General features: G+C 36.6%; 1 protein-coding gene across 1 annotated transcript; it reads right to left on the minus strand.

Moving 5' to 3' along the window:
• Positions 1-2,786: 2,786 nt before the first annotated feature.
• On the minus strand, positions 2,787-25,072 carry LOC149383846 (ABC transporter A family member 2-like). Its single transcript, XM_089628864.1, has 17 exons — positions 24,673-25,072; positions 23,020-23,251; positions 21,837-22,006; positions 19,815-19,855; positions 15,621-15,765; positions 15,434-15,529; positions 15,134-15,334; positions 14,847-15,006; positions 13,636-13,865; positions 13,401-13,518; positions 13,226-13,302; positions 4,555-4,644; positions 4,335-4,478; positions 3,857-4,165; positions 3,693-3,777; positions 3,303-3,481; positions 2,787-3,029 (listed from the first exon to the last, which is right to left on the minus strand). Exons 1-17 carry the CDS (start codon positions 25,045-25,047, stop codon positions 2,787-2,789), a joined length of 2,895 nt encoding a protein of 964 aa, XP_089484990.1. The 5' UTR covers positions 25,048-25,072.

The following is a 25,072-nucleotide window of genomic DNA, read 5'->3' on the forward strand; positions in this document are numbered from 1 at the left end:
AATTTCAGTAGAGTTCGCAGCAGGCTCCGTCATCCCACAGCCAGCAGACTCCGACGGCCGACGTCCACACTCCGACGCCCGACGTCCACACTCCGACGGGCGGCCAGCAGAGGACTCCCGACGCCAGCCAGCAGACGACGCCCGGAGGACCAAGTCAGTCTACTCCGACGCCGCAGCCTGCAGAACTTCAGCGCCAGCAAAAGAGCGTTTCACGTCGAGGAGGAGGAAAACGAGCGGCGGGACGACAAAGCAAACGTCGCGAGTAGTGTTTTATTAGAAATTTTGTGTATAGTACATATTTCTCGATAACCGAAAACGTACGTAATCGGATTTTTTTATATATTTCTTGATTTGGATAATATAATTTAGTTTTTATTTGATTTTTCATTTTAGAATTTCATAAACAAAAAACCATAAAAAATAAATAATTAACGACGAAAAAAAATAAAAAATAAAAATAAAAATAATAATTAGCGACGACAAAGTCGTCGCTAAATATTATTACACAGAAGTATTAGCGACGACTTTGTCGTCGCTAATTCACGCGGGAATTTTTCGCGCGTGAATTAGCGACGACTTTTTCGTCGCTAATTCCCTGTTTCAAAATGGAAAAAAACTTCTCGTCACGACATTTAAGGACGACATTATCGTCGCTAATATCGTCGGTAAATATTTAGCGACGATAAAATCGTCGCTAAATATATTTAGGCACGCATATTTAGCGACGATTATTATCGTCGCTAAAATCGTCGCTAAAGAGATTTAGCGACGATTACGGGGTTTTTAGCGACGAAAAAAATCGTCGGTAAATGTGGTATTTGTTGTAGTGACTGTAAGGGTAGTCTCGGCCAATTTTTGTTGTAAATATATCCTCATGGCTATTTACCACTTATTTACAGAATGGTGGCTAAAAATAAATTACCTATTTTCAGGAGGTTATTTAGCTTAATTACCCTTTTAATTAATTAGCCACTGGTTTTATTAACCAGCAAACTAGTGACTGTATTGCCTTTGTGTATTCCCGAACATTTGACACGATCTTTTTCAATTAATTAATACAAAAATAACAGTATTAATTGAAATCGCGCAAATTGAAGAAGTAGAATACACTAAACACACAACTGGCAAGTCTTCTTTCTCATTATATCGTAGAAGAAAAAAAAAAAAAAAAAAAGAAACCGCTGAAGCAAAAAATGGCAACTTTAATCAATAACTACCTCCTATAAGTAAGGGAAAAAAAATCACGTAATTGATATTAATGAAGTCAACGTTGGCTATTCTGTTACGAATTTGAATTTCAATACTGTGATTCTTCAACAACGTGAAAAGCAATCCCAAAGACTACAATTGGAATTTTGCCACGCTATAAATTATGTCACCTAAGCCAAATAGCTATTTTGCTTAAACTTGTAAAAAAAATGCATACCGCATAAATATCTAGAGCTATTTTGCTTAAACTATTGAAAAGTTCGCTATTTTAGTAAACAATACATTTCAGGTGGCTTAGTTAGCTGAAATTTTGTAAAAAAATGCATACCGCACATATATCTAGAACCGTGGACTGATATTCATTCATACACAAAATAAGCAGATTTGGGTGTGAGTCAAATGTTTTTATGTACAAAATAATTTTTTTTTAAATCAAGGAAGTTGGTAACTTTTTACTAAATTCACTTCCCTCTCATTACGTGCAATTATAGAGTTACACTGGGTTCGTTTGGAACCAAGAAAATAGGAAAGAAATATTAGTGCAATCCCTCCTAATTTTTGTGCTGTTTTGATAGAGGAAAAATAGAAGAGAAAAGAATAAGAGGGAAAATAGAAGAGAAAATGTAAACGAATTATATTTTCCATGGAAAATTAGCTGAAAAATGGAATCTATCCAAATTTATACTTGGGGGGGGGGGGGGGGGGGGTGTTAGATTTATGTCTATTTCCTCACTTTATCCATGACTTCCGTGCGCAACATTGAATTTTTATTGTCCCGCTTATATTCCATTCAATTTTCCTTTTTTCTCATATTTTTTTATTTTTCCTCACATTTTCTAGATTCCAAATGGAGAATAAAAATCACATTTAAATCTAAGTCGGAAGAACTTCAAGAGATCAATTGGTCTAGTCATTCTCTTGCATTGAAGGGCTGAAACCATCGTGGCGAAACTGATGCGATCATGGAAATACTCTTTCTCTCTCATAGCCAAGAAACATAGGCTCATCTTCGCCACATTTTTAGCAAAATTATCCTCAAGCTATTGATGTAGCATCCTAGTTTTCTTAAAAAATTAATTAAATATATCATTAAAAGTAGTACAATATATTTTTCAACTTAAATAACTTGTTAATTTTATAAAAGGAATTGGGTTGTTCGAATAAGATTGTGTTTACTTGCAACATTTTGGAATTTCAAATAAGTTATTTAAGATTGTTAATATATTTTAAGTTACATTGGATTTTTTTTAAAAAAAAAATCAACACTTATACGAAAAAATGTTGTAGCAATAATTTGAGGACGATTTTGCTTGTAATCTTAAGCTAGAGACCGAAATGATCACATTTATAGTAACTCTACGTTTCCTTGTCATCTCTCCATCTCCTCGGTCCAGCATGCATTCGGATTATATAAAAAAGTGGGGGTTCTATATAATATATATTGTAAACAAATAAATTATGATTATACAAGCGATTTCACCAGATACTCTAAAGTGGGGTTGGGATTCTTAAAATAAAATAATAAAATTAAAAATAGCCTAAAAATGTAAAAATGCAGAGGGTATAGATATATATATTTAGTTCAGTGAACCACTAGTCACAATCTGGTTCGGATCAATTATAACTCCTCTGGCTTTTGAGTTTGACTCCGGAGATGGCATCGGTGCAACGCCAAGAGGAATCGGAATTTCATGAGAGTGACCGGAGATGCATAGCGAACTAGAGTCATCTTGATTCCAAAACACTTCGACCATCACACCTCGAGGGTTATCCTCTGATTCCGATCCCTGAATCCCCACAAATTTAGCTCCCAAGGGTATCTGTGAAGTTTAATAACAAATTTTTCCATCAACGGTAATCAGGGGCGGAGCTACATGGGGACCAGCGGGTGCAAGGGTCCCCACTGGCTCGTGACAAAAAAAAAATAATAGGCTTAATTATAATTATTAAAAAATTAAATAATGCATATTAATAAATATAATAGGTACACTAATAATGTCACAAAGTTGTTGTAGCTCAAATGGTCAAGGCTTAAGGGTAATATAAAGATATAAAGACTTGGCGGGAAAGTTATTGCATTGTTTGCGTGGTACCTCAATGGAGAGCCCAGATGTTAAAGTGAGAGTCGCGGATCTTCCTTCGACGATGGCGGTCTCAAGCTCCGCTTGTCTCGAGATGTTCAAAAACACTTCTTCGAGTGTTGTGAGGCCAATCTGAATGTCTGTTATTCCTAATTCTCCTTCTCTCGCTTGAAGCTCCTCGAAAAAATTCTGTTTCACCACCCCAGAAGTTAATTTCAAAGTAGATTAACATTGAATCAAGAAAAAAAATTTCATATAAAAAATAATCATACAAAAAGTGATAAAAATTAGAGACCAGTGAGAAATTTTGAATTTTTTTTTTTAATAGCAAGGGATTTGCTTAAGCTCCGAGGATGTTTGTGAGCGAATTTAAAGCAATATAATTTTTTTACTCAAAAGAATTGTTTTGCAAAAGGACTTCTCTATCAGGAGGAATGGCAAAAGTCAAGAAGGACTTGTTCTCTTCTTTTGGCACAACATCTAAGCCCTGTTAAAGCACTATGGCATGTGTTCAAAAGAGAAAGACTAAATCCAAAGAAAGCGAAGTTCTTAAAATAAGTATTTACATTTTTAAAGAAGTGTTTGACAGCCTCTTGATTGCGATCGAGATCCACAAAATTGTGATCGTTCGGAGTTTTCCTCTCGGAGTCACAAATGAAGCTCACGCTCGCTATAAAACCTGCTCCAAATTGCGTCTTCAGTCTGATCGGCGTTCCAATGCAACGAAGCCTTCCCTTTGCCATAATCCCAATCCGGTCGCTCAGAATATCGGCTTCTTCCATGGAGTGCGTTGTCAATACTATCGCTCGCCCGGTCTTGGCTTCCTCGATTATGTCCCACACGTGTCTTCTCGTTATCGGATCCATACCCGTCGTCTTTCATATATACCATACCACAAGAAAAGCGCAATTAGTTCTAAGTAGAAATTAGTTCTTGTCCGGTAAGGTTTTTTCGTTTTTTAAAACTTAATGAATAGCAAGATACTTGTACAATATCACAAAATTCAAATGGGGGCATTGTTACGAGGTTCTCTAGTGTACATACAGGTTCGTCTAAGACGATGAGTTTGGGATCACCGATGAAGGCTATCGCAACACTAAGGCGACGTTTCATTCCTCCGCTGTAACTCCCGGCTCTCACTCTCGCTGCCTCGGTGAGTTTCACCTTCTCTAATAACGTTTTAGTGGCCTAAATTTGTTTTTAGTACGAGTTAATAATCAACATTATCATTGGATAAGAATCCCTTTGATGAGAGTTTACTTACATATTGTATCGAAACCGGTGGTAGTCCTTTAATGCTAGCGAATAGATCGAGATGCTCTTGTCCAGATAGCGAATCCCAAAGTGTGTCAAACTACAAGAGTTCGAGATAAACAAATAAAAAAGTCAAAATTTGTTGAGAATATATCAATTTCGCAGAGCCGTTGGAAATGCATCCTTCATTATTTATTTTTTTTTTTTACAAATGAGAACTAATTAACAATGAGAAAAGTAACTCATAACTTTATAAAGTTTATATCAAGTTCCTTTTTATCTTTTTGAGGTGGGACTGTAACATGCTATATCGAGAAGGTTTCGTTTTAGGTAGTGGCGGAGCGAAGGATTGCAGTCACGATTACGAAACGGGGGACAAATTCTTAAAAAAAAATCAGGAGAGCAAATTTAAAAAAAATCATATATTTTTTTACTAAAAGTATAAAATTAATTAAATTATGGGATAGAAATTATAATTTTCATAAGTTTAAGGGGCAAGCTGGTTCTTCGAGTGGCTTTGGTGTCACTTGTCTTAGATATGACTTTATTACAATAATATCAAATCAACTATCATGAGGTTCCACCAAAAAGTTAATTTACAATGAGATGAGTACAATTTTATCAACAATATTAAATATCTTTGTATTTCTTGTTGGAATGTGTTAATAAATTTTATTTATTATCATGTGGATGGCTGATTTGTGGCAACAAGTTGAGTGGGTTCCACTCATCGGAATTGAATAATTCCAAGTGATACGGATTCCTCGTAACGAGGGCTATAAAATCGAATATTTGTTTGCCAAAATCGGACCTAAGATGAATGAGAAATTGATGCTCAAAGTAGGCTAAAGAAACACAATTGTTGTTGTGTCGTGGAAGTGAAAACCAAGAGTCCCACATTGGTTGGGGATGTGTGTTGTGGTAGTGTTTATATACTATCCTCTCTCTTTAGTGGTCAAGCAAGTGCAAGAGAGGAGAGTGTGGGTGGGTTATCTCTTAACCCCTCGCGCACACACACGCGCGCCGCCGAGCCGGGCCGGGCCGGGCCGGTTTCGGGTTTCGGGTTTCGTCTCGGTCTCGGGCTTTCTTTTTACTACAAATTTCACTTCTTATTGATTTAATTCCTCATGATGCGCGTTATGGTTGGGAATTAAAACCGTGCATCAATGCTGTTGGAGGATTAACGTCGTGCGTTAATGGCCTCATTAGGAGCATTAAACTCTTTTAAGGCTGGGCGTTTTGATGGGTGATTCAAATTCGCTGCCTTGGCCTATATAAGAGGTCCTAAGCTCTCATTCAGTGTACTTGAAAATTCCAGATATTCCCCACTGTTCCCGATTCTCTCTTGCTCCCAGAAAACTTTCTTTGTCTTGGTGATAGTTTTCTCGCAGGTTCTAGTTCGCCGAGAGAGTCAAGTGGTTGGTGCTCACCTTGCCTCTGACGTCGTTGTATCCTGGGAGGCTTTCGCTCACGATTTCCAGCACCTGTGGGAGAGCGATAAAAAGCTTCAAGGAAACCGTCCAACGGGCCTCGACTTTTCCGACCTGTTTTTGTTTTCCGGTTCTTAATATAAAGGTGTAACCGGGTTTTGTAATCTATTTATACGTGTACTTTTCCATGCATGCAATTTGTCTTTTATTTCCGTCAATATTACTATAATATTGCTAACAATCTTGAAGCTTTTTATCGAAAAAGACAGGTTGCGTGGAGGAAAGGATTATTTTTTTTTTCTTAATATAATCGGTTTCCAGTTTTTGTTTCCGATTTGTTTTCGGATTTGTTTGAAAAGTTACTGATTTGTGATTTTCTTTTGTAGAAAATATGACTAACGTGAACAACAACGACTCGATGAATGTTGGAGGGAACGTTGGAGACAACCCCTCCGTGGTGAACACCCCGCCAAACTTTATTAATATCGGCCAAATCCCTGTGACTTTGGGACAAGGCTCGATGGCGGCTACGGCCGGGAACGGACCCGCGGGTCTTGTTCAACCTATGGCGGGTTTGGGCCTTGATGGTTCAAACGTGGGCGTGGCTCGAGGGCCTCCCACGGTGATGCCGGCCGAGAGGCCGGGGAAGTTTGACGGACTCAACTTCAAAAGGTGGCAACAAAAGATGGTTTTCTTTTTTACAACCATCGGACTTGCACGGTTTTTAACCGAAGATCCTCCGGCCACTCCTCGAGAGGGTGAAGCCGACCCACAAGTGCTTCGGGCCTATGTGGGGTGGAACGAATCCGACTACCTTTGTCGAAACCACGTGTTGAATTGTCTCGCCGACTCTTTATACAACGTGTATAGCTCTAAAGTATCTTCTAAAGAGCTATGGGATTCGTTGGATCGCAAGTACAAAACCGAGGATGCGGGCTCAAAGAAGTATATTGTGGGTCGTTTCCTTGAGTACACGATGGTGGACACAAAGACCGTTGTGAGTCAAGTCCAAGAGCTTCAACTCATTTTCCATAAGATTCAAGCCGAGGGAATGACCATTAGCGAGTCTTTCCAAGTTGCCTCCGTGATAGAGAAGTTACCACCTGGGTGGAAGGAGTTCAAGAACTACCTTAAGCACAAGCGAAAGGAGATGAGTCTTGAGGACTTGGTTGTTCGCCTCCGAATCGAAGAAGACAACCGAGGATCCGATAGGAGACTTAGAACCGTCTCCGAGCGAGCTAACGTCGTCGAACATGGCGAGAACTCGAAGGGGAAGAAGCCCGCCCACAAGCTTGGAGTCAAGAGTGGGACGTTCAAGAAGAAGGGCCAACAAAAGATTGTTGGTAAATGCTACAATTGCAACAAGGTCGGTCACCGAGCTGTCGATTGTAGAAAGCCGAAGAAGAACAAGGAGGCCAATGTTGTGGAGGATGATAATGACCTCCTCGTTGCTGTGGTCTCCGAGGTCAACATGGTTGACTCTAACCCGAAGGAGTGGTGGCTGGACACTGGAGCAACCCGCCACATCTGCACTGATAAGAATTCCTTCTCCACCCTCGAGCTACCTGGAGATAGAGAGAGGTTGTTTATGGGCAACTCTGCCACCTCTGAAGTCAAGGGGGAAGGTGAAGTCTTCTTGAAGATGACCTCTGGGAAGGAACTGAAGCTCACTAAGGTGCTCTACGTGCCTGATATGAGGAAGAATCTGATTTCTGGGACTGTGCTAGATAACCATGGGTTTAGGATGGTTTTAGAGTCTCAAAAGCTTGTATTGTCTAAGAATGGTATGTATGTGGGCAAGGGCTATGTCAAGAATGGCATGGTCAAAATGAATGTAATGGCCATCAAGGCAAAAGATAATAATAAAGCTTCTTCTTCCTCTTATATGATTGTGTCGTCTAATTTATGGCATGGTAGACTAGGTCATGTAAATTATGACACACTGAGAAAATTGATTAATTTGGAGTGTATTCCAAAGTTTAATATTGACACAAACCATAAATGTGAAATTTGTGTTGAAGCAAAATTAACAAGAACGTCCTTTCATAGTATTGAAAGAAGTAATGAACCTCTCGATTTAATACATACCGATTTATGTGATTTAAAGTTCATGCCCACGAGAGGTGGTAATAAATATTTTGTGACTTTTATTGACGATTGTACAAAATATTGTTACGTATATTTGCTTAAAAGCAAAGATGAAGCAATTGAGAAATTTGTCATATACAAATTGGAAGTTGAGAATCAACTCAATAAGAAGATTAAGAAAGTGCGAAGTGATCGAGGAGGTGAATATGTTGAACCATTTGGTACTTTTTGTGCACAACATGGAATTATTCACGAAGTCACTCCACCTTATTCTCCTCAATCAAATGGCGTTGCCGAACGTAAGAATCGCACTCTCAAGGAGATGATGAATGCGATGTTGTTAAGTTCTGGGTTACCCTAAGAAATATGGGGGTAAGCGATCTTGTCTGCAAATTATCTTCTGAACAAGATACCCCGAAAGAAGGAGGATAAGTCTCCGTCTGAGCTATTTATAGGAAAGAAACCTTCCTATAAATATTTGCGAATGTGGGGGTGCTTGGCCAAAGTAATGGCTCCCACTCCTAAGAAAATGAAGATAGGACCAAAAACTGTAGATTGTATCTTCATTGGGTATGCACACCATAGTAATGCATATAGATTCCTTGTGTACGACTCGAAAAACCCCGATATACACAATGATTCGATTATGGAATCTAAAAATGCTTCGTTCTTTGAACATGTATTTCCTTATAAGTCTAAGGAAGATGAACCAAGTTCATCAAACCATTCTCTTGAGGATATTGAGGAAATAACTCAAGATAATGATGAAGAGTCCGAAGAAGAGATAGAGTCTGCGGGACTTAGACGAAGTAAGCGAGCAAGGGTGGAAAAATCATTTGGTTCTGATTATTTCACCTATATGTTGGAGGGTCCACCTCTAAATTATAAAGAGACCGTGAATTCTGTTGAGGGTCACTTATGGAAAGAAGCCATAAGAAGTGAAATAGACTCAATCATGCAAAACCACACTTGGGAGTTGGTTGACCTTCCTCTTGGTAGTAAAACACTTGGATCTAGGTGGATCTTTACAAGGAAGATGAAAGTCGATGGCTCAATTGATAAATACAAAGCACGACTGGTAATCAAAGGGTATAAACAACAAGAGGGTGTTGATTACTTTGATACTTATTCTCCCGTGACGAGAATAACTTCTATTAGATTGATAATTGCCGTTGCTGCATTACGCAATCTTGAAATTCATCAAATGGATGTAAAAACAGCCTTTCTTAATGGGGATCTCGAAGAAGAGATCTATATGAATCAACCTGAGGGTTGTATTGCACCTGGACAAGAAAAGAAAGTCTGTAAACTTGTCAAGTCGCTTTATGGCCTTAAACAAGCCCCAAAGCAATGGCATGAGAAATTTGACAACGTCATGATGTCAAATGGATTTAAGATCAACGAGTGTGACAAATGTGTGTACATTAAAACCACTGAACATGGGTATGTGATTCTGTGTTTATATGTAGATGACATGCTCATAGTGGGAAGTAATGATCGTATGGTACAATCCACAAAAGATATATTGAACTCAAGGTTCGATATGAAAGATCTGGGAATTGCTGATGTAATTCTGGGGATCAAAATTACCCGAACACCCAATGGGATTGTACTGGATCAAACACACTACGTTGATAAAATTCTAGACAAGTTTGGGAATAACGATTCTGGAGTCTCGAGAACTCCCATAGACATTAGTCAACACTTGTCTAAGAATAAAGGTGAAAGCATCTCTCAAATTGAATATGCTAGAGTGATAGGCAGTCTCATGTACTTGATGAGTTGCACGAGACCGGATTTAGCCTACACCGTGAGTAGACTAGCTCGTTATACGAGTAATCCAAGTGCTGAACACTGGAAAGCAATCGTAAGAGTATTGAGATATCTACGATTCACTCGTGATTATGGTCTACACTATACGAGATATCCCGAGGTAATTGAAGGTTACACTGATGCAAGTTGGATATCTGATATTCAAGATTCAAAGGCCACGAGTGGTTATGTATTCACTCTGGGAGGTGCAGCCATATCTTGGAAATCCTCCAAACAAACTGTGATAACGAGATCCACGATGGAATCTGAGTTTGTTGCATTGGATAAATGTGGGGAAGAAGCCGAATGGCTAAGGAACTTTGTGGAGGATATTCCTAATTGGACAAAACCGATGCCTGCAATATGTGTATATTGTGATAACCAATCTGCTATTGGTAGGGCACATAGTGTGATGTATAATGGTAAGTCTAGACATATCCGTCGACGACATAATACCATTAGACAACTTCTCTCATCTGGAATCATTAGTATTGACTATATTAGGTCCAAAGAGAACATTGCGGATCCGCTAACCAAAGGGTTAAATAGGGACCAAGTAGAGAAGACAACCAAAGGAATGGGGCTAAAGCCCATGGCAAATAAAGCCAAGGCAAAGGAAACCCAACCATGATGACTGGAGATCCCAAGATCTTGGTTCAAAGGGACAACCTAATTGTCAATGGCTTTGTGAGGTCACTGTGGGGGAAAACCCCTAATCATATTCCTAAGTATTAAACAGTGACTCCCGTACGAGGTTAAGCTTAGAGCTTTTAATGATTCTGTGAAATCGGATCGTTGAGATTCCGAATGAGTAATGCGGGATTACTCTTAATAAACGAATCACCTATGTGAGAGAGAAGTGGGGCCGCTTCAAAGGAGAATTAATTGGGCTTAATTCTTTAGAAACTCTTGCAGAACCAGGCTGATGTTCAGGGCCAAAATGAACATAACCATGAGAACAGAACCTGTGTCAGGGAGATATCAGTGGGGGATATGTTTATCGTTTATGCAAAACGGCTAACAGTTCAAGGACAACGTGTCTACTGAGTAGTCAGTAAAGATGGCATATCTTACCGAGGGAAGGTTCAAAGGCTTTGCCTACCTATCCTATACTGGTATTGACCGTAGAATCTATCACCACATCGAGTCGTGTCTTTATAATTGTCGTCTCAATTTCATTCATGTGGGGGATTGTTGGAATGTGTTAATAAATTTTATTTATTATCATGTGGATGGCTGATTTGTGGCAACAAGTTGAGTGGGTTCCACTCATCGGAATTGAATAATTCCAAGTGATACGGATTCCTCGTAACGAGGGCTATAAAATCGAATATTTGTTTGCCAAAATCGGACCTAAGATGAATGAGAAATTGATGCTCAAAGTAGGCTAAAGAAACACAATTGTTGTTGTGTTGTGGAAGTGAAAACCAAGAGTCCCACATTGGTTGGGGATGTGTGTTGTGGTAGTGTTTATATACTATCCTCTCTCTTTAGTGGTCAAGCAAGTGCAAGAGAGGAGAGTGTGGGTGGGTTATCTCTTAACCCCTCGCGCGCGCACACACACACACACACGCGCGCCGCCGCCGCCGCCGAGCCGAGCCGAGCCGGGCCGGGCCGGGCTCGGGTTTCGGGAATTGTCTCGGGCTTTCTTTTTACTACAAATTTCACTTCTTATTGATTTAATTCCTCATGATGCGCGTTATGGTTGGGAATTAAAACCGTGCATCAATGTGTTGGAGGATTAACGTTGTGCGTTAATGGCCTCATTAGGAGCGAACGTTGGTGGATTAACGTTGGCTTGTAACCGAGCGTTAATGGCCTCATTAGGAGCATTAAACTCTTTTAAGGCTGGGCGTTTTGATGGGTGATTCAAATTCGCTGCCTTGGCCTATATAAGAGGTCCTAAGCTCTCATTCAGTGTACTTGAAAATTCCAGATATTCCCCACTGTTCCCGATTCTCTCTTGCTCCCAGAAAACTTCCTTTGTCTTGGTGATAGTTTTCTCGCAGGTTCTAGTTCGCCGAGAGAGTCAAGTGGTTGGTGCTCACCTTGCCTCTGATGTCGTTGTATCCTGGGAGGCTTTCGCTCACGATTTCCAGCACCTGTGGGAGAGCGATAAAAAGCTTCAAGGAAACCGTCCAACGGGCCTCGACTTTTCCGACCTGTTTTTGTTTTCCGGTTCTTAATATAAAGGTGTAACCGGGTTTTGTAATCTATTTTTACGTGTACTTTTCCATGCATGCAATTTGTCTTTTATTTCCGTCAATATTACTATAATATTGCTAACATTTCTTATGTGGGGTCGTTAACAAAAAGAAATATTAAGGTTTTACTAAATTTTGGTGATTTGTTATTCAGACTTAGCTTATCTTATATTTCTCTCTTTTTCATCTCTTACAATTATATGTTAAATCTCATATACCAAACTTTACCGAGAAAACCTTGTCTAGGCGATCTATTTTTTTAGATCTAAAGTTTCGAGTACGAAGCTATGCGTTATTTTTCTCTTTTAAATTGAGAAATTTCATTAAGTGGAGTCGCTAACGTGTGAAAAAAATAGCTCAATATGTCGTTGTATAAAAACTAGACATACATTTTCAGTTTGGACAACAATGCCTCTCCCCTTCAATACGTCATAATGTTTTTTCAGATGATTTTAGAGCCATGTTAAAGATTATTTAAGAGCACAGTGAATATCAGCGAATATTTTTCAAAAATATCTTTTCATTTAATCAGATTTTGCCCGATTTAATAGAATATTTTCATTTTTTAAAGCATATAATGCGTTTTCGACAATTTTCAATGATTTCTAACAAATCCGATAATTTCAACTATTCTTCAATAATTTTCAATTTGTGAAATTTTGACATTAGAAAATTGGGTATTGTTTGTACAAGATATAACTATATACTCTAATTTTGAAGTAGTGTGAGTTTATAGTTTAAAGTTCATACATTTTTTTGTCTACTCAATAAAATTTCTATATTAAATGTGGTAAATGTTAGGTATAGTTCGTTAGTTCAACTAGAAAAAATCGTAGATATGACTAATAAAAACCCCTAAAAAACACCAATATTTAATATGCCACAGCCATATTTAAGTATTCATGAAATTTGGATACAACTCCAATTCCCAGCTAAAGTTAATAATCACAGTTTTGATGAATTAAATAAATGTCTATTCTCTCTCTCCATAAAGTCTATAAAAATGCACTACTCGTGATCTAGACCTCTATTTTCAATAAATTTAGTACTAATGCAAATATTTCGACAGACAATTATTTTTGACACCGGTGAAGATCACGTGGTATATTTTATATTTTCATTTAAGAAAGAGGAATTTATCAATAACCTGTGGACAAACTCCGATCAGTCTTCTGATTTTCGACGCACCATGTGAGCTTCGTATTGAGTGTCCGTATATCAATGCTGTAGAATGGACATGATTGCATGAATGAATAATAAAAAATAATAATAAAAATAATAATAATAAAAATAATAATAATAATAATAATAATATACTTTACCGTCTCCGCGGGTCACTGCAGTAATTCCAGTTAAACAGTTCATTGCCGTGGATTTTCCGGCTCCGTTGTGGCCAAGTAAGCAAAACACTTGGTCCTTTCGAATGTTGACCCACAAGCCCTACATTTTATTAACCAAGATTCAGCAAAAGAAAAGGTAAACATGTGATCATGGAAGAAAAAAAATCTCTCTATTCCTCTATATTGAGGCTTAGATTTTTTAATGAATTTTATTAACCTTAAGAGCATGGTAAGGAGGGTTTTTCTTGCACTTGAAGCAACTTATGATATCCGTTGCAGCAGGGTATTCCTTTTCAAGACCGAATGTCTGAACCGCGATGCTCGGATCGTCGATTTGTTCTTTTGCTTGTTGCCTCAAGTGGAACTCTTCTTCGAGAACATCTTCGTCTTCCGGAAGATCATGGTGTTGCAACGGCGACGACCTCATGCAACCACATAACTCATCCTCTAAGAATATAAAAATAAAATTAGATAATTCGTTAGTGCAAATGATCTTTGAACCATTATGCGAGTCATTTTGTTTCATAAACTAAGTTTTCAAGCAAAATCACCTCAAATTATTAATTTTGTAGCCTTCATATGATAAAAAAAAAAAAAATCTGATGAAATTCAATACCTAACCCACTTAAAATATGTATACAAACTTAAATAAATCTTTAATTATGTATCGTCAAAACAAAATCTTATTTTGAAAATTCAAAAACTGTTCCCTTTATCTAATGTTTTTACGCCCAGGATATTGGTCTCGTTTGACATATCTTTGTTTTAAAAAAAAGTGTTTTTAGATTCAGTTTTTGAAAAAAAATTGTGTTTTTTTTTTTAAAATTGACATGTGTTTGGTAAACTTTTTATAAAACAGTTGTTACTGGTAACAAAAACTGATTTAGCGTTTGGTAAAATAAATATATTATAGTAAAAAGATTAATATAGACATGTTCTTAAAATTTAAATAATAATTATTAATATGCTTATTTGTATGCATATATATAAATAATATTTTGTACGAGGATATTACTGTAATTTATATAGCAAACTTAAAAACATTTTTTGCTAATTAATAATCCTAGTTTTTCCACCTCGTGTACAAAATCTAAAATCGCTTTTGAAATTTTTTGTAAAAACGGTTTTGCCAAACACCAGATAAGCAGTTAAGTTTTTTCTAAAAACAAAAAGGACATTTTAATCTCAACCAAAAGCAGCCATTATTTATATAGTTTCTTTCATTAACACAACAACTTGTTTGAGTTCGTATATATGTTTTAAGTTTTAAGTTGTTTAGGTGTCGAAATTTATTTATGTTTTATGAAAGCGACTAAAATGCTACAAAGCTAATAATTTGATGACTATTTTTTAAAGTAGTTCATAAATTTTACTCCCATAATAGTTCAAAGATGATTTGCAATAAAAATGTCTGTGATCAGTCAATACCTCTTGGTCTGACTCCATTCTCTCCAGTCCAGTACCCAGGTTTCAGAAAGTAAAAAATTGATTTTCTCACACCGGATGAGTTTGGAATTACATTGTCGAAATAGATCGCCAATGCAATCCAGAGAAAAAAAGTGGACATGAGCCATAAGTAGATTTCGCTCTGTGGGAGAAAAATCTCTCAGCTAATAAACTAACATAAAAGAAGATACACAACAGGGAGATTTTTTTTTTTTTTTTTAATTTTTGTTCTTATTTAAGAGTTTGAGGTTTTATTATTTTTCACTTACAACAGTTATGATCTCACACCCTGGGTTATTAGGTGGACATCGAGGCGGTCTATCAATGATAAATTGTTCTTGGTTAGTCGAAGATTCTTCCATGAGCAACGATAACGCCTTGGAGAGGAGATTCGGAGGGAAAAATGACCAAACGATTTGGTATAGTTTAGGAATGTTGTATATATAGATAAACCCCAAGTTTGTAGCAACCTGGATAAAATTAAATATAAAGTTAGTTAATTACTTATATTTGTTTTTAGGGGTGTTCCTTGGGACACAAGTAACTTATTTTTTCTTGGATTTTTGTACCTGTGTCAGTACTCCAATGATGAACACCGAGAAACCGATAATTGTAGAGGATGCTGACTTGTGGAAAAATGCAGACAAGAAAAATGCAAGGCCGAGCTGGAACAGAGAACGAAAAAAAAAACCGGGAAAGTTACCGAATCGAATGGTATGAAGAAAAAAGATTAAAAAGAAAAAGAAGAAGGGTTACCATACTGAGTTGGAACATAAAAAATACAAGAAACAGATCCGAAAAGCGGGTTCTCAAGAAGAATTCAATCTGAAACATCAAGCCGAAGAGTACAAGCATAAGTGCCAAGATCAGCGTGAGAATTCCCTCCCATACGATCCACGAACACTACTAGAAATATGACATTTAGCGACGGAAGTATTAGCGACGACTAAATCGTCGCTAATTTTTCGTCCCTAATCAACCTTTTAGCGACGATAATTCCGTTGCTAATTATTTGGTGCCAAAACTTCTAAAGTTTGGCGGCAAAGATAATTAGCGACGAATTTATCGTCGCTAAATGTGTATATTCGTCGCTAAGTTCGCGGGAAACAATTAGCGACGATTAAATCGTCGCTAATAGTTTGGAATTAATTTCGAAATTTAACGAAATTCAAAGAGGGAAAAATCCCCCCAAAATAATTTAAATGAAACGATTTAGCGACGATTTTATCGTCGCTAAATGTGTAAAAAAATCTATTAGCGACGAGGAAATCGTCGCTAAATGCCTGGTTTATGAACTGAAAATTTAAGTTGATTTAGCTACGAAATTTAAAGACATTTAGCGACGATTAAATCGTCGCTAAATGTCTTTAAATACCAGGTCGCGACCCAGACCCCTCATTCGCTCCCAAACCCTAAAATCTCTCTCTGGTTTCTCCTCCTCCGCCGTGCGCTTCCTCCGCCGTGTGCCGCCCCGACGCAGTCGACGCCGTGTGCCTCCCCGGTAAGTCTCTCTCTCCTCACTTCTCTCTCTCCTCACATCTCTCTTTCTCCTCACTATCTCTCTCCTGTCTGCAGTTCCGCCGCCGCTCCGCCGCCGACGCCGTCACCGCTCCACCACCAACGCCGTCCTCGTCCTCGTCGTCCTCGTCCTCGTCCACCGTCCTCGTCTTCCTCGTCCTCGTCCACCGTCGTCGCCCGTCCACGTACGGTAAGTTTTTTTTTTTTTTTTTTTATAACTTTATATATACAAATTGTTATATATAGTTATTTATGTTATATAGTTAGTTATTAATTAGTATATAGTTATTTATATTAGGTAATTTAAATTATTTAAATTAAATTAGTTATAAAAAATGAAATTGTATGAATTAGTTATAAATATTTATATATATATATATATATATATATATATATATATATATATATAACTTTATTTATATATTAGTTATAAATGGTAATGAATTAATTAGTTATAAATTGTTAATTAACAGATTAGGTTTTAAAAATTGTGATATTATGCTTATTTGGGTGTTATAAATATTTATATATATATAAGTTATATTTTATATAATTACATAATTTAGTATATAGATATAAGTATTTATATAATTAGTTATAATTATATAGGATATAAGTATTTACATAATTAGTTATATATATAATTAGTTATAATTATATATAATTCTTTAGGATATAAGTATTTAGGATATAATTTAGTATATAATTTAGTATTTAGGATTTAATTACGATATAATTTAGGATGTTTGATAATTTAAAATTGTAAATTAGGATTAGAGATTGATTATGTATATAAGTATAGTAGATTAGAGATTAATAAATTAGGAAATGTAATTTTGTTAATTACGATTAGAAAATTTAAAATTGTTTAAGTTTGTGTAGTTTATGTATGAATTAATGAATTAAAGGTAGTTTAACGAATTAGTTTAAAGGTAATTACTAACCGATTCTCTAAAGGTAACAAACTTAAATTAATGAATTAGTTTAACGAAAATTAGGTAGTTTATGTGAAATTAATTAATTGGTTATGGATTGAAATTGAAATTGGATTTAATTTTTGTTGGAAATGACTAAAAATGTGAAATTAATTAGTTGTTTATAGATTTAAAAATGATCGAACCACTGAGGTTGGATTTATTGTTAGTTTTAGGATGTTTCTATGCAGGTTTTAAAGTTAAAGGCAGATGCCGGGTTGTTAAGTTTATAGGGGAGGTTCTGCCGAAATTTCGGTAGGATCGTATTTTGTTTTGAATTTCAGATGGCTGCGGCTACAGGAGCTGGAGGCAGCGGAGACGGGGATGACTTCTTAGCCCGTCTCCCGAATTATTGCCAGTCGGCGCCCGTACGTGATGGCGTCGAAGAAGAAGAGGAGCATATTGAACTGACCGTGCGTGGGCCGACGGTCGGGATTCGATCTGAGCGTGCACGGCGCCCCGGGGTGAAGGAAGTCGTCGTTTATAACGAGGAGTTTCAGTCGTTCTTGCAGCCAGAGCGCGAGATGGATCAGGATCTCGCGACGTTCGCGAACACGCTCGGGTTGGTCGTCCGAGACAAGATCTCGCCTACGGTCCCAAGGTGGACGAATGCGAACGTGGGGCCGGCGAAGGAGGCCGAGATCCGAGCAGCGATTCGAGACAAGTACGACATTCGAGTCGATGGTGATGCAACCGGGAAGAAGAAGGCGATTGTCGATGCGGCAATCATTCGAGACGCGAAGAATCGTCTTCGCGATTGGAGGCATACCTTGCGGTCATGGTTCGACATCGACTGCAAGAGCAGCGTACAGGTGGCGCGGTCGCTGAAACCGAGGACCGTTAAACTCGACACCGAATGGGAGACGCTGATACAACGATATACGAGCGATGAATTTAAGGTAATCAAATCATTTATGTTAAATATGTGTTTACCCTTTTATTAAACGATTTGTTCTTTACGTGTACGGTTACTTATATTACAGGCCATTCAAGCGAAGAATAAGGCGAATCGCGCGAAGAAGAAGACGAAGACTCGACAGGGGACGATTGGGTTCTCGACCCACCGCATGAAGAACGTAAGTTTTATGTTTATATGATACATCAAATCGTTAAAATTATCTAACACTTGAAGTTTTGTTTACATGCAGAAGAGCGTCGAGACAGGCGCATTCGAGAGCTTGTTTGCGAACTACAAGCGCCAACATCAGTCCGACAAGTCCAAATGGCTGACTCCTGAAACCTCTGCACGTTATGTAAGTTTACATTTATTTTTCTTATTTTTCGATTAATATATACTAACTAGTTAATTATATTAGGATCGACTGGTCGCTAGGTTCAACACGTTGCGAGCGGAGGCTGAGCACCAAGGAGCGGACGTTGATATTTCCGTTCTAGAGCAGCAGGCGATCCGCGATATTATGGGTTCGCGGACTGATCACTTGACCGGCGTCGGACGTTTGGTGCCACATGGAGCACGGATGGCGGCTGAAGTCGCCGAAGTCTACGGTTCGGAGGCTGGGACGTCGCAACCAGGATATGTCTCGCAGGAGGTGTTGGCATCGACCATCGCCGCGTTCGCCGAGACAATACAGAGTCAGGTGCCCGGCCTCAACCTTAGCTCCTTCATGTCCCAATTTCAGCAGAGTTCGCAGCAGGCTCCGTCATCCCACAGCCAGCAGACTCCGACGGCCGGCGTCCACACTCCGACGCCCGACGTCCACACTCCGACGGGCGGCCAACAGAGGACTCCCGACGCCAGCCAGCAGACGACGCCCGGAGGACCAAGTCAGTCTACTCCGACGCCGCAGCCTGCAGAACTTCAGCGCCAGCAAAAGAGCGTTTCACGTCGAGGAGGAGGAAAACGAGCGGCGGGACGACAAAGCAAACGTCGCGAGTAGTGTTTTATTAGAAATTTTGTGTATAGTACATATTTCTCGATAACCGAAAACGTACGTAATCGGATTTTTTTATATATTTCTTGATTTGGATAATATAATTTAGTTTTTATTTGATTTTTCATTTTAGAATTTCATAAACAAAAAACCATAAAAAATAAATAATTAACGACGAAAAAAATAAAAAAAAAATAAAAAAAATAATAATTAGCGACGACAAAGTCGTCGCTAAATATTATTACACAAAAGTATCAGCAAAGTCGTCGCTAATTCACGCGGGAATTTTTCGCGCGTGAATTAGCGACGACTTTTTCGTCGCTAATTCCCTGTTTCAAAATGGAAAAAAACTTCTCGTCACGACATTTAGGGACGACATTATCGTCGCTAATATCGTCGGTAAATATTTAGTGACGATAAAATCGTCGCTAAATATATTTAGGCACGCATATTTAGCGACGATTATTATCGTCGCTAAAATCGTCGCTAAAGAGATTTAGCGACGATTACGGGGTTTTTAGCGACGAAAAAAATCGTCGGTAAATGTGGTATTTGTTGTAGTGGAAAGCCAGTACGCAGAATCATAGAGCCCCATCATCGACATTGCCTGCAAAATCGATATTATTTGAGGGGTAATAATAAAGAGAAATTTTGAGTTTCCATAAAAAAAAGGCCTCATGTTTACTTTTATACATACTAATTATAACATCTGAAAACTATACACATCTTTTTATTTTGGACAAAAATACCCTCACAACATCAAATTTATAACTTAACATGGTCTTATAAAGTGATACATAGCATAACCTAATTGGTAATTTCACACCATCTCCAAAGTAAAGATCGTGGGTTCAATTTCCACTAGCAGCAAAATTGCCTTAAAAAACATGATAATTAAAAAAAAATCAAATTTTATTATACGTTATTATTGGTGTTGTAATCAATATATACAAAAATATTATATATATATATATATATATATATATATATATATTAATTGTCCTGAAAGGAGCTCTAACTAATTGGAATCTGTTTTTTTTTTTAAGGGAATGTGATGGAGATTAGTTCAAATATGAATAGAGCCATGATCATTTTTTTAAATGGGTCTCAAGGGGCAGAAAATCCCTTAAATTTCAAAAACTAGCCGCCCATTGAAAAAGTTCATGAGCGACTAAGTTAGCATCTCTATTAATCCAAACGAAATTAACAACATCAAAATGAATACTACAATCCAGAATACATTGGAACAAGGGATACAAGAACAAAAATGGACTCTTCCTAAAGTTTTCAAAACTTTCTATTATGTTCTTGTTATCACTCTCAATTGTAATTTTTTCTCAAGCCATGAAACTTAGCCACTAGAATAGCCATATGAACACTCATAAGCTCAGCCTCTTCCGCGGAATCAGCGACAATTAGTTGACATATAAAATACTTAATATAATGATCATTAAAAAAATTTGATGTTTTCTTATTAAAATTGGCGGGTTTTTTTTACAGACAAATCGATGATATTATGGAAAATCGATGCTTACAGTAAAATTCAATCGTTTTTCGAAAGTCTAGATGTTTTTTTTAAAAAAAAAAAAAGAATTTTGTAGCTAACTAACCACGTACAAACTGAAAATGTGATAAATAGACAACGTTTTGTTAATTTTACAAAGTAATCATTAACAAAAATTAACGGTATACAAATATCCAAAAATATAACATAAATTAATTGTGTCGCATCAAATTCAGTACTGTATTGGAAGCATATTTTGAAACGTTGGCTAAATAGCAACGTTAGCATTTTTAAGTGACCTAATCCGTTATATTTTTCAAAAAAGAAAGATGCGTAAAGTTTTCAATTAGTGTGTGTAATAAATAAATACGGTGTATTTTTTCTGCATGAAAATCAAGTTTCTTATAATTAGTGTGTAATAAATAAATACAATCAAGTTTCTTATAATAAATAAATGAGTTATTAGCGGAAAAAAATACTTAATATTTTTCAAAAATCATACTTATATATCTAATCTTTTTTTCCGGCGGCAAAAATACATAATGTTACGTTTTAGTTGCACTGTAAGTACTTAAACCGTTAAATTGGATGGAAAACCACGTGGCAACATAAAATTTAATGAAAAAATCATTAATTTTTTCTTAAAGTTAAATATATAATTTTATAAACAAAAAGTTTTTATGAAAAAAAATCTATCCTCATTGATAAAAAAAAATTATTATGATTAATGTTTAATTAGTTTTAATACAAATTAGTGATAACAATTTTTGCATTATAAAATGATATAGTTATTATTTAGAAAATGATATAGTTAATATTTAATTAGTTTTAAGAAAAAATACAAAATTTTATTATTATTATAAAATGATAAAATTAATGTTTGATTAGTTTTAAAAAAATTAATAACTTTGTATATTAATGAGATGAGATATTTTTTTCTTTTGGATTGTTTTGTATTATATGTATTTACTGTGCAATTAAAATATAACATTAACTATTTTTATCGAAAAAAAAGTCAAGTATATAAGTATGATTTTTTTAAAATATTAAGTCATTTTGGTCTCATTAACTCCAAATAAATTACCTGACGAAGGTTTGATTCTCTCTCTTCGATCAAGGAGCCCATTTGGAGCACAAAGCCAAACAAGGCTGCTGCGAGAAAAGCGGAAGGGGCTTGCAGCTCCAGCTGAGATGGGACTTTCATTGACGGGTGTGCGAATTCCTTGAGCGAGACTATCCAGCCAAATTTTGGATCTGATCACCAAAACAAGTAAGGTATACGATTATAAATTCTAAACCTACATTTCATCAATCTGGATATCACATTTTCCATTACCGAGCTTGTCTGTTTAGAAACTGAAATCCGTACAATTTATGTTCTCAATTACGGCACACGAGCGCAAGGTGTACGATGAAATGTTTGAGAATGGATGAATGCGGTTTGTTGCGTTTTTAGTTATTCTTATTATAGAGACATTAACCGAAGATTGATATTACTGAAAATTGGTGTCATGGTAGCCTTCGTACGGCGGCGTCAATGGTTCTCAAGCTTCAGATAGGTTTTTTTTTTTTTTTTCTTTTCGATACGACAGTTGCAGCAGAAAAGTTAGTAGCTTGACTTGCCCTCTTGAAATAAGATGTAGTTTGTTGTCGTACTGATGACCTTTAAATCGTTATTTCATTTTTTTTTTTTTAGAATTGTTCGATGTTCGACACGTGGCACCACCGAGGAATTCCTCTTATACCAGGTAAATATATGCTTTCTATCTATTTAATTTATATTATTTTATTATAAGACAATATGGTACAAAATGTCAGTTGGTAAAACACTCTCACCCCCAAATAAGGATATAAGTGTTTTTCAGTGAAGAAGTATGATAAGTGTGAGCCAAATTCACACCCAAAATTAGCTCAAGAGTGGACGATTGTCAAACAATTATAATGAGCGAATTGCTTGGGTATTGAACTGATGTAGGACTTTCTGACACACCCGATTAGAGCATGATGTTTGTAGGAATGAACTCTACGGGTTGACCCATCATTGAAATTGGATTTGATTGACTATGGTACCATGTGAAAAGTGTGGGCATAACACCAAAACCTAGCTCAAAAGTAGGGGATTGTCAAATGCTTTTAATGAGTACGTCTTTTAGATATCGAACGGATGTGGGACTTTCTCATAAGAACCTCCAAGTTTATAGGATAAATAAGGCGCGTTATTTAAAATATCATTACAAAGATTAAAAAATAAGCATAATGAAAAGTACCTCCAATGAGAGACCTGGCGATTTCGCGCTCCACTGCGATTTGAAAAGGGATTAGAAACTTCAAGGTCGGGTCTTCAAATCGTCCTCTCTTTACCGGGGAAATCGAGTTGACTTGGATTCCATAACTGATCACACTCGAGTTTCTTTCCACAAAATGCAAAGCTCCCGAGCAATGCATGGGGTTTCTGTACAACCATTCCTCTACTTCAGCTTTGGTTCTGAATGATTTCACCTATTAAGAAAGGAACAAAATAAAAACTACCCTTTTAAGTCCTTATTTGGCTGTGTGACTCCTACTTCTCATCAAGGGTTAGAATGTCGGTTGTCGATGATTGACTGGTAGTACAGAAACGTCAGCAATGAATGAGCATGCCCATAAAAATATTGAAAATTTAACTATTAAACAACAAAAATCAGAATTTCATATATCTGACGACTTTTAGCTGGAATTCCTCATTTTTCCCGGAAAACCATAAAATTGAAATTTATTTTTATTTTATTTTAAGAGAACGAATGGTTTTAACCGGAATGTAGCAGCATTTCTATCCCAAGTAATGTACAAGGATTATTCCAAAATTATGGCAAATTGGAAGACTTTCTCATTATCTATTAAGAAGACTTCATATCAAACCACTCTTCGTTGCTCTGGTTTATGATCTAAAAAATACGTATTCATAAATTTTTTTTGGAAAAATAAAGGATATTAAAACTGCGCTTCGCTTCTCACATTAAAATAATGTCCGTAATAGTTGAATATATATATATATATATATATATATATATATATATATATATATTTGTCATAATATTGATATGGAAAAGATTTGTGACGATGATATTTTGGGATAGTATATGCGTTTATAATGGACATGGAGATAAGATGTATGATATCTTATAAATTTACCAAAGAACATAAAGAAATTAATATTTGAGATAGGAGGAAAAGTTGCGTAGTATGTTAAAGGCTTTAGAAGGTGATAGCTATTAGTGAGTTTCATTTTATTTAACGGACACATATGCTTCACATATATGATGGGCCACACAAGCATGAAATTGTAATTTGATTGGATATTCTTGTGAAAAGTAACTCTTCCAATTAAATATTTGAAGTAAAAAAAATTAAATAGTAATAATATTTGTTAGGTATTTTAATAATTATATAAATTTTATTTCTATACGTACTCTAAAAAACTATAATGCATGTTGGCAGATAATCAATTTCAAATGAAAAAACAATTCATAATATATATATATATATATATAAAGTTAATTAACAAATGATGTATATGGAGCCCACATTATGTACATATACTATAATCTTTGTGTAGAAAAGTAATTTCCAATAAGAATCAAGTTATCGGAAATGATTTTTGGCACGATTTACGACTCACTACTTTTCCCATCCAAAGTGATAAACAGTTTAAAATTGACCATGTGTCAAACCCTGACTGGATCGTTCAAAATCGTGAGTAGGGATAAATAGCAGTACTCTCAAGTTATAGAAGACCCGTGTCTTATATCATATATAACATATCACTCAAACACTAAAATGCAATATTGGTGGTTCTTATGAACAGTAAATCCTCATTCATATTTACAATATATATATATATATATATATATATATATATATATATATATATATATATATACCTTTTGAGAAGGAATAGGTCTTCCGGGATTGTTCTTCATGATGGAGTTGACGATGCTCCGAATCTTAGAGCTCTCGTTGCCGCTCCACACAAAGTCGAAGCACGGCTTCTTGAGGAAGGCTCTGTCCTCGCACGGCGGGACCGGGGGAGAGACCCATCCGCTGGGCTCGGGAGAATCCACAAAAGCCGTGGATGAGGAAGATCGCGCCACCTCGGACTTTCGCATCGAGAAGAGGATCAGAACGAATAATAAGGACGCGAAGAGCTGAAGAAAAGTGGCTCTCTTGCTCCGCCATGAAAGCAACGAGTTCTTCCTCAGCAGAGCCTTGAATTGTTGCACAAACAATGGGAAACCGCTTTCTAGCACTTCGCTCATGGCTTCGTAATCGATAGCTCAAAAA

Source organism: Urtica dioica, chromosome 10, assembly GCF_054948205.1.
Source record: "Urtica dioica subsp. dioica isolate 48M chromosome 10, U.dioica_male_clone48M_v1_H2, whole genome shotgun sequence".
In the NCBI taxonomy this organism is placed as follows: Eukaryota; Viridiplantae; Streptophyta; class Magnoliopsida; order Rosales; family Urticaceae; genus Urtica; species Urtica dioica.